The following is an 11,379-nucleotide window of genomic DNA, read 5'->3' on the forward strand; positions in this document are numbered from 1 at the left end:
CTGCAATTATTGAAAATCCAATGGAAAAATCCCATTGCAATACTGATTTCTGTGCCAGTCCACAGAAAAATATCACCCTGGAGCACTTTATTTTAACATGGGGGTCAATGAGAGACCTACTCACTCTTTGAGCCATCCCAAAGGGGTGATTTAAGGAACTTTCTTGGTTACATTTTTCAGCCCCAGATAGAGGATGACATTTTGTTAAAACTGCCTGTGCAAAAATTGGACTGTCAGGTAAGGTTGTGTCTGTGTGTGTCCTGCATGTTTGAACTCTGAAAACCATCTGCACCTGTATATGTTTATTAGTGTGGCTACAACACTTAGATAAGCTAATCAATAAATTAATAATTAATTTGACAGTGTGTAATCTCCCTCAACCTCAGTCATAAAAATCATTTCATGTGAAAGTTGCATGCTCTTCAGTGTTTCTTCGTTTGTACAAAAACAAGCTGCAGCTGCATTTCTTCAGACACAGCAGCACAGAGGCCGAGTGTGTGTCTGCAGCTGGAGACATGGCACTCAGGTGGACCATCCTGTTCTTTGGCTTTGGACTGGTATGTTTATTTATTTGCATTTTTGGATGACATTAACATCCATATCATATCTCCAATATTAAACAGTGACATTGTGATGACGCTGATAATTCTGATGATTATGACATATTTTATTGTGTATTTTAAAGGCAGCAGCCAAGCTAACAGGTGACACAGGTGAGTCACATATTATAATGTTGGACAAAAACTTGAGTATATGTATTAAACTGAGGTTAGATTATGCTTGTTTTTCAAGAAAAATTGGGAGAAGGCAATGAGCAATTTAACAATTAATTACTCAAAATTTGCAAGAATTTTGTGGAAAAAAAGAGAGAGGGAAAGAGAAAGAAAGAGTAATTAAAAAAAGAAAAGAAAATGACCTGAAAATTAACACACTAAAAACAGGAACAAAATAAAAAGGAATGACTTCAAAAAGTAAATAAATAATAAAAAATAAATAATTTTCAAAATACACGGGACATTTAAAAAAAATAGATCCATGTTAAGACATAATAATTATGTTAACATGATAATTTTACGCATCCTGTTTTCCCATTACTGAGCAGCATATTGTTGATTCTACATCCACAGAAATCGACGTAGATGAAGGCCAAGACTGGGACATGTTTAACATCAATGAAGGTTTGTGGACACATTTTTTGTTTTTCGTCACTGTATAATCTGACTATGTCTCATCGGTGATCAACATTTTTTTTTTTTTTTTTTTGCAGCGGCTGGACTGGACCTGCTGGAGGGAGATATCGAAATGTCTGAAGTACGTTTGTGTGCACAGACACCAAAGACCCAAAAGACTGCTGCTATTCTTCAATAATCTGCACATGTAGACGTGTTTCAGTACGGTTTTACATATGAGTCTAAATTCTACACTATAGGACATTGTCAGCACATTATTCTTTTTTTGTGCACAAATTGTATTTTAAAGAGTAAATGACAGAAGTTAAAGTTTAATTCAGTTTCTCCTTTATTCATCCCTTATGGCAAAACTGTTGTTCTCTTCATTCCCATCAGACATTTAACAGAAACTCCATCATAGGAGAAAAGTACCGCTGGCCAACGACCATTCCCTACTACCTAGAGGACAGTCTGGGTAACACACTGTGATCCATGAACTCACATTCATTATCTATCTGTTATTATAGATATGCACCAAATTAAGAGGCTTTCTCACGTTTTTTTGTCTTTAAAACATGTAGAACTGAACGCAAAGGGAGTGATCCTGAAAGCATTTGACCAGTATAGGCTGAAGACCTGCATCGACTTCACACCGTGGAAAGGAGAGGAGAACTACATCTCTGTTTACAAAGGGAGCGGGTGAGCTGCTCTGTTCACTTCATAGAAACTCTACAATTGAACACAAGTATTTCAGTGCTAATTCAAATGCACATTTTTCTTTTCTTCATTTCTGCTTTTCTGTTCTGAAACTGCAGTATCTTAATGTTGACCTTTTCTCTGCAGCTTAAAACTTTGAAACCTGAGCACATTGATTTGATTTCTTTCAAAAGAAGGCAGTGAGCAACTTCACAAGAAATGACCCAAATACTGGCAAAAAATTTGGACAAAGTTGCAAAAATATGGTCTGAAATTAGCAAAAAAAAGAAAGAAAGTTAACGGTACAAAAACAGGAAATAACAGCATGTTTTTGAAAGACATTAGACCAATTTGATCATGTTGCAAAGATTTAAATACTTGTAAAAGGCGTCTGATTGCTGTACAAGGAAACTGATGTCAATCAAAGTTTCAAAGTGTTAAAAGACCATTTAAGAGTGCATCTTGCTCTCCCTCTCTGTATAGATGTTCCTCCCCTGTAGGAAACCAGCGTATCGGGAGGCAGCGGCTGTCCATTGGTAAAAACTGTGATCGCCTGGGAACTGTTGAGCACGAGTTCCTGCACGCTTTGGGCTTCTGGCATGAGCAGTCCAGAGCTGACCGGGATGATTACATCACCATCATGTGGGATCGTATTGAATCTGGTAACACTAATCAGTAACACCTCATGTAGTAGCTTTTTTTTTAAATTTAACTTTTATTTAACCATTGAGATGAAGCATCTCTAAAATCTACATTAAAGGAGCATTATTTGTAAGTCAAAAGAGATTTTTCTGGGAGTCAGCTGCACAACCAGGCAGGCTGAAAACATTGACATCTGATAATATCTGCTTTCAGACTTAAAAACATTTAGTGACACAAACTCCTTTAGTCATTCTGCAATAAAATTCCCGGCTGAGGGTGCAGAATACCCAAAAGTCCTTTTTTCCAATTTCTGTGCGAATGTTTGGGACAGAGAGTATAAAGAGGTCCTGAGAACACAATGAGTACTATATGGTATTTTTCTGCTTGATATAAAAAAATAGGTCGTGTGGGAGCACACCAAGAATTTCCTTATATATAAAGGTGCACCAATGTAAGAGTCTACAGGTTGCCAGATCATGCCATCGGGTTTCAGCTCATGCAGTGTATTTTCAACAACCAAAAAAACATTTTGAGTTCTCAGCAGCCTGTACAAGAGCTGCTGCATATACATCAGTATCATCAGCATAAATACAAAGTAGCATTTGACACATTCTGACCTAGGTTGTTCACATAAATAGTAACAAAAAAAGAGGACCTAGCACAGAGCCCTGTGGCACACCCGTAAGGGCAGATACAATATCAGAACACAGACCATCATACCTTATGCACTGAGACTGATTACTAGATTGTTTGATAAACAAGCAATTGTTTCATCTGAGAGTCCTGAGCTCAGAAGTCTAATATTTAAATCATCATGGTCGACTGTGTCAAAAGCTTTGGACAAATCACTAAAGAGTGCTTTGCAATGTTGCTTCTTCCTATAATAAATAAAATATTGTATTATTGTCTCTGTTTTTCTCCAAATGCACGCTTCTATCTGAATACTATGTTACCATTTTTACAGAAGTTGGCAGTAGCTTGCTCTATCCATCTTTATAAAAATCCAATATTGGCCTCCTCAGGTAAAGAGCACAACTTCAGAACATACGATGACTCAGTGTCCAACGCTCTCGGCGTTCCCTATGACTACGGCTCTGTGATGCACTACAGCAAGACGGCCTTCAACATCGGCTCTGAGCCCACCATCGTCACCAAGATCCCCCACTTCATGGACGTGATTGGTCAGAGGATGGGCTTCAGTGCGAGTGACCTCGCCAAGCTCAACCAACTCTACAACTGCAGTGAGTCATCTTAACTTGTTATTTTTTCCCATTAAACAGTAGCTGAGAACTGAAACTGCACTTTGAGTTTCAATAAATTATATCAGCCTATCCAGCTAGCAATGTTTGCTTCTAAAAACGTTCTGACATGACACAAACATATGGTACAGTGCAACCAATGCAATGTCTTAACCTCAAGGGACATTATTTGAAATGATATGCATCCTTAAAATGCTCTTTGAACATTACACTTAAATGTTTCTTGCAACTTGGTAAAATCACATCCCATCACATGTTGTGCTAGCTGGGTACAAATTAGGAGTGATTTTTGTCCTATATAACCTAACTGAGTTACAAGGCAGGTCTGATTTTGTCTGGAAAGAAATTATGCTGATATATATATATATTAACCATTTGGGGCACAATCTCTAGTTTATTTGTCCTTGGGAATACCCTGGAGATGCCCCAAATGCTCATGTATTTATAATGCAGCAATCATTTCAGGGTTTTCTTTGGGTCCAACTGCAGTGAGTCATTTTAACGCGTCATTCTGTCCATCAAACAATAGCATAAACATACTAAACATTAACACTAACATGCAATAAATCATACTGATAATTTTGGTCATAGTCTCTAATATATAAGCCCTTAGCAATACCATTTCCCATTTATCTTTCATGCAGCCAGATCAGATCTCAGATCAGTCGTACTCTGAACTGTTGAAGGTCGACAGCTGTTTTCCGTTTCATGTTTTCTTGTACTTGTTTTGCGAGATGATATAACTATATTTTATGTGCCGGCGCTTTTGCTCTTGACCTGCAGTTTCAGCCTCAGTTATCATCAGACTGATGGAGCTCAGTGACATATCAGCATCTGGTTCCTCTGATCTCCTTTCATTGAGGGCAAATAAAATCTGGATATGTGATAACAGATTTAACCAAAGGTGTCCTGATTTAAAACTCTTACATAACAAGCTTCCACTGAATAATTATTTAGACTGAAGTGCAGATGAGACCCAGAGATCTACACTGTCTTTTCAATACTGATGTTTGCTAAAATACTCTCTAAAAGGACACATCCTATCTTACATTTAGTCATGGTCCCTGATGATACAGGCAGGAACAGCGTCGCCAGTCTAAAAACATGAGGAGATCATCAGTTTTAAATGAATATTTTAAAAATGTGTGTCCTCCATTAATGTGGGGTACAGATCATCAGTCTATTTTTTTTTAAAAAGATAATTATCTCAGAATTGTGATAGAGGAAATTTGTTTGTTTTGCTTGTTTTTCTGAATTTATTAGATAATTTTGTTAATTCAGAAAAAAAAGAATTTATCAGATTATTATTTCAGTAATTCAGTTTTCAGTTTTTTTTAGTTATAGATTTGACACAGATTTTAACCAACACCAGCAGATCTATGCAAGTTTGCAGCTTGACAAGCCATCCTCCAGGTGTGGATGGGTCCAACAGCACTTAAACTGTCACACTGATTGAAAAATATTTACTATATTTCATTTGAACGACGAGAGTTTTATTGAAATGTGGCAACCTGTGCTCCTCTACCACATCGCTGAATGTCTTGTAGAGATAAACCTGTGATTGTTTCCTCTCCACAGCCAAGTCTTCGACTTTCGTGGACAGCTGTAACTTTGAGGAGGAGAACATTTGCGGGATGATTCAGGGTGCTGGAAATGCAGTGTGGGAGCATCGCAGCTCTGTGAGCGGAGGGCCTCAGACCGACTTCTCCAACATGGGACAATGCAAAGGTGACAATCATAACAAATCAATTTTATAGTGCTGAAATGTGTTCAAAGTCCTGGAATTTACTTTTGATATTTACTGGAGATTCTGAAAGCTTCTTATATATCTACAAACGCTCAAGTGTAGGAGTTATGCACTACCAAAAAATGGCTTCTTATCTTTGAATATTGTGACTTATTAATGAAACACTGGAAAATGCAGATAGATATACAGTATAATCTGATATTATACGCATCTGTGTTGTTGTCCAGTCAGCAAAAGCTTTCTTTATCACCTTATCGAGCCTCTTAGATAACTGCTGTCTGAACATATGCAAAAACAAGGTGATTTATAGCATAACCTGTGCAAAGTGCAGGCTGGATATAAAGACACATGAATTATTGTTCGAATATAAATACAAATTTATTAGTGATTTATTAGACCTAATTTAGAGCATGTTTATTTCATTATTTGTTATATAATGAAAGATAATTCTGAGATTTACTGCTCATATACTTTAAGTTGAGGCTGTCGGATCTGGAGGAGACTTTACTCAACTGACAACAATGAAGTGCCAATAAATGTACAAACTTCTGAGGCCCAACATTTCCCTGTTTTCTTCTAGGAAAAGGTTACTTCATGCACTTCAGCACAGCCAAAGCTGAACCTGGTGCCCAGGCACTGCTGGAGAGTCGCTGGCTTTACCCCAAACCTGGAGCCCAGTGTCTGCAGTTCTTCCTCCATAACAGCGGGGCGGCTGACGATGTTCTTAATGTCTGGGTGCGAGAGTATGACGAGGCAAACCCCAGCGGCAAACTGAGGCTCTTCAAGAGCATTTCAGGTAACAGATGCAATATTAGACATTGTGTTTTCCAATATATTATAATGAAAGCTCCCATATGCATGATTTGGAAGTTTGTGACTTTGGCAACCCCGACTTTGACTCAATAAACATAGTTATCAAATCTTTGCTCCCAACAACAACTGATAACAGCCATTTAATTTGCTGATTTGCTGATATGTTCTGTTAATATAATCGGAATAATGTGAAAGAGGCTCAAATCAAATAAAAAAACTAAAGATATTTCAGTTTCAACCTCAATCACAGAATCAGAAATACTTTATTAAAGAATTATATGTAGAAAATAGCAAAAAAATATAAGATAGAAATACATAATGATAATAAAAACTAGTAGCACTAATATGTAAGTATTTTAAAATATAAGTATGTATAATGTGAGTGTTTAAAGTGTGTAAAAATATAAAAATGTGTGCCTTAGAATTTTTAATTAAAAAAATAAAAAGATTTTAATAGTAAAATGCCAGTTGTAAATAAAATATTGTAAATTAAAAATATTTAAAAATAAAAATAAAAAACATTGTAAAAAAAAAATTAAAAATAAAAATAAAAAACACTATAAAATAAAAATTAAAAATTAATTAAAAAACATGTAAAATGTAAAACAAAAATATGTGTAACTTGTTAAATTATAGATAAATAAATAAACTGACGTTAATGTCTGCTCTCGGTTTTCTTTCCAGGAGGTGTCATGGGCTCCTGGGAGCTGCACAACATTAATCTGGAGGTGACAAAGAAGGCCCGTGTGGTTTTTGAGGGCGTGAGGGGAAATAATCCCTCAAAGGGAGGTTTCTCTCTGGATGACATCAACCTGTCGTCCACAAAGTGTCCTCAGCACATCTGGCACATCCGCAACATCACCCGCCTGCTGGCCACCACAGCAGCAGGAGAGAAACTGTACAGCCCTCGCTTCCTGTCAGCAGCTGGTTACTCCTTCCAGGTGAATACTTTTTAAATATTCTATTATCTCAATCTTAAAGAAATTCAGAGTTATTACATTACCTTCACACGCTTGCACAGATTTCTGCTGTGATTGTAAAAGTTACTTCACACTGCTGTGATCTGTAGGTCGGCGTGTACCTGAACGGAAGAAGTGACCGTCTGGGGTACATGGCCACCTACTTCCACCTGACCTCAGGCCCCAACGACCACAACCTGAAGTGGCCGTGTCCATGGCAACAGGCGACTATGGCCCTGATGGATCAGCATTCTGACATCAGACAGCAAATGAACATGCACCGGATGGTCACCACGGACCCCGACAAGAAGACATCTGACGGTAAGAGAGGGGGGGAGCTTGAAGCAAGCTTGATGAACCGTCTCAGGCTGTAAAAATAACAAAAGTAGCCACACACTGGTTTGTAAACTTGCTCAGGTTTCACATTAAAAAAACAAAAAAAACAAATAAACCAAAAGATTACATTGTAAACACCAGATCGTTGACCCAAAATCTTCAGACTGATTCAGATTGATTTCAATCAGAGTGAGAAAAAGTGTGCATGTGAACGCTGCTGCTAAAACCAGGACTGCAGGTTTACTTTCTGGCCAGCTGTTCAAAAAAAGCATCCATGGAGACTGACTCACTTTGAGCCAGCCCCAAGTGGTCATTAGAGGAACTGCAGTTTTTGGCGCTTTCTTTTGACTTCATCTTTCAGCCTCGGAGGTTTCAGCTCGCTAGACTCTCTTTTTGATCTTTACACGTGACTTGTTGTTTTGCTGGTCAAACAAAGACAGTTCGCCTGTTTCTCCGCAGGCGAGTTTTACTGGGACGATCCCAGGAAGGTGGGCTCTAAAGTGACTGCGTCTGATGGCAGCTACTTCTACCGAGGCCCAGGAACCGGAACAAGTTCCTTCCTCACCCACAGCCGACTGAAGAGCAGGAACTACATCAAAGGAGACGACGCCTACTTCCTGTTCAGTGTGGAAGGTGCGGACTGCAAGTCAGAACTCAATAATTACATGTCAGTTTTTCTGATTCTGATAAGGCAACATGCAGATTATTGATGTAGGTGGCTAACAGAGATGCGAGGAGTACACTAGGAGGCTTCTACATGCTCGCAAAGACTTCTATCAAACACAAATCAGCTGCAGGAAATATGCCACCACAAGGTTTTAATGCACGTTTCACAACACAAACACATGAAAGTAAAAATTGATGAACAGGTAATTCTGTTTCCCATAAACCATGTGCACCGCCATATTGCTATGACGCCAATTCAAGTGACTCGGTCTACGTAGATCTTGCCCGAGTTACTGAATTGGAGTCCTAACTTGGATGCTGTTCCATTGCACTCGTCTAAGTCGAAGGTCGTTTTTTCCCCAATTTTGAGTGCAAAGAAACGCAGGATTACACGAGACCACATTGTCAGTGGTCCTCGAACATCATATTATTATTCAGGTTTGAAAAACAAAATTCTATGAGTTTTCCAAGACTTTTAGTGCATTATTACCAATACATTTCCATGACTTTGGGGCAAATATTTAAGACCATATATTCTGTAAAACTACCATCAATACTTTTTTTTTGGTTCTTCTTCAGATTTTTGGTCATTTGTTTTTACTGAAAAATTTCTGGCAATTTTAAAGACAAAAAATTGGTGAACCATTTTTGCTGATTTTTAAAGAAAAAAACTTTTGGTGTATTTTTTTCTCTTTTAGCTTTTAGGAGAGTCCTGCATAGTTTGCCATGGAGTAAAAGTACTAATACTTCATTGTGGAAATTGCACAGTGCATCTTGCCCGAGTTACTGATTTGGAATCCTGATTTGGAAGGTTGTTCCATTGCACTTTTCTGAGTCGGAGGTCGTTTTTTCCCAAAGTTTCGAGTACAACGCAGATCAGACGAGACCAGGTTATCACAAACTATACTGTGCACTCAGCCTGTCTGTGAAGCATCCCGCTTGTTGTTTTCTTGTCTACAGATATATCTGATCTGCTGGCCTCTCAGCCTCTCCCCCGCTCTGCAGACCACGCTGACGCCGGTCTGATGAAGGCCGCAGACCAAGGCGCCCCGCAGGGAGCTGATAATAACTCCACGCTGGTCACAGCTGTGGCGGTGTCTGTGGCAGCAGCCATGTTGGTGGTGTCCATGCTGATCGTCGGGAACGCCTGGAGGCTGAGGAGGAGCAGGAGGAGGCAGCAGCAGAGCGGCGAGGGGGTGATCATCCAGGACATGCCTGGATTCATGGAGGTGAGCGTTAATGTCAGCGCTTCTTTGCATCAGAGCAATAATTCACCAATGCATCCAAAACGAACTCATTTACTTAACCCTTTAAAACCACGTCACTTTTCTTGTGCTGCTTGTTTGCTCAATTTCAGACGCCTTTCACATGTACCGTATATAAACCTTTGCAGCCCGAGAAAATTGGTGTGACTTCTTAAAAAACGTGGGAAAAAAAGGCAATGAGCAAATTTGAAAGGAATTTTCCGCAAATTGCATGAAATTAGAAAAATATTGAAATTTATTTTTAAAAACTTAGGGGAAAAATGTATTTTGTTATTATAAATACATATTTATAATTATGTTACAAAATTATTATAATATTTGACACACTTCTTTGGATAATTTTCTTTTCATTTTTTTCTCTTTTTTAAATTTTACTTATTTATTTATGAACAGATTTCAGGTAATTTCTTGCAGTTTTTCTTATTTCTTGCTAATTATTGGGGCATTGCTTCTTTTGTTGCTAATTTCCCTCTTCCCAAGTGTCAGAGTTTAATAGTGTTTGAAAAATTTGCTCTAATTGTCTCTCTGTTTCATTTCAGTAGCAGCCGAACACATTTTTACCATCTTTCACTGCTCCATGAAGCCGTCAGCACTAACCAGAGGAGACAGCACACCACTGAGGGATCTATGAATCCTTTTCATGTATAATTTGAATGTGGATGTTAGAATTAAAATCTTACAGCATACATGTTTAAGATCCTTTTTGTTAAACCAGCTCTGAAATCACTTTTGCCAAACCCACCAGACTTCATTTAAATATACGTCAGTTTTATCAACATAAAACACACGTCATTCAAAGTTGACAGAAACAAAATGAATCTCATAAAACCATCTTGCTTTATCTAGATATAAAAATGTGATGGCTCTATATGCCTAAAATTACTGTTTTTTTACATGGAGTCTGGTGTGTTTGGACATAAACTGTCGGTGCAGATATAATCTGAGCGGTTACACTGCAGCTTGTCTTACAGCTGCTGTTTCTCTTATTGTTTTAGGCAGAAAAAATAAATTAGTAAAATAAATATCTTCTCCACCAGATTATATTCCTGGTAGTTTGGTGAAGCCTTTGAAGCAAGCTTTGTAATGATCATGTTTAAGTGTAACATCCCATAAATAACATAACATAAATAAACAAATGTGAAAATAAAAAAAAAGTGGCCAAGTCAAAACTTTATTTTGGGTGATGGGGCTGCACAGGGGGGAGATCACGACTCATAACTTCATTTTTTATTTTCAGAAACAAACTAAGCTTCACACACAAACACTAAAGTGACTTCACAACGAAAAAAAAGTCTCTTTAACGATGATCATAAACATTTCTGTATAAAGGAGGTTTCAGATTTTTGTTTGGCAAACAAGACTTTCACAGATAGATCTCTATTTATGCAGGTAACCTAATGAAAAAGAAGTATTTAGTGTTTCCTCCACCTCTGTTTCAGAGAGCTCAAAATCACCCTCAACCAGAAAAGCAGTTTCTTCCTGACATCATATTTGCTAAAAATGATGTGTGCACTGGGTCGATAAAGGATCAGAAAGGCCTGAGCGGGTGTTTCTGATCCTCTGTTAAACCCTGAAGAACGGGCGTCGCCACACCCTGATTGGTCCAGAGGCAAAATGCACCAAGCTGCTCTAAATTTTCATCATGGAGTCAGTCACACTCTGCACAGCAGGTGATCTGCATCACCCTCCAATCAGCTCCAGGGAACTGTGACGTTCAGCTGAAACAAATTTGGAAAAGTGAAATGACAGCAAGAGCAAACCACAGAGGGGCCGCTGCATATTTAGTTTAATACGTTTAATTGGCAGAACACATCTGAACAGTTTGCA

The 11,379-nt window shown here is 38.2% G+C and overlaps 1 protein-coding gene across 2 annotated transcripts; it reads left to right on the forward strand.

The window, feature by feature from the left end:
• Positions 1–437: 437 nt before the first annotated feature.
• Positions 438–10,780, forward strand: mep1ba (meprin A subunit beta a). Of its 2 annotated transcripts, none has more exons than XM_088078117.1 (15): positions 438–557; positions 686–713; positions 1,128–1,178; positions 1,268–1,311; positions 1,566–1,644; positions 1,751–1,868; positions 2,349–2,527; positions 3,530–3,748; positions 5,345–5,494; positions 6,094–6,309; positions 7,011–7,267; positions 7,396–7,606; positions 8,081–8,254; positions 9,248–9,516; positions 10,095–10,778. In XM_088078117.1, the coding sequence occupies exons 1-15, from the start codon at positions 516–518 to the stop codon at positions 10,131–10,133; spliced, it is 2,076 nt and encodes a 691-aa protein (XP_087934243.1). In that variant the 5' UTR covers positions 438–515; the 3' UTR covers positions 10,134–10,778. The 2 variants fall into 2 exon arrangements, with proteins under 2 accessions (XP_087934243.1, XP_087934242.1); XM_088078116.1 differs by having other exon boundaries at positions 484–557; positions 10,092–10,780.
• The last annotated feature ends 599 nt before the right edge of the window (positions 10,781–11,379 follow it).

Source organism: Plectropomus leopardus, chromosome 5 (genome assembly GCF_026936395.1).
Source record: "Plectropomus leopardus strain MGB_pleo_1.0 chromosome 5, ASM2693639v1, whole genome shotgun sequence".
Classification (NCBI taxonomy): Eukaryota; Metazoa; Chordata; class Actinopteri; order Perciformes; family Serranidae; genus Plectropomus; species Plectropomus leopardus.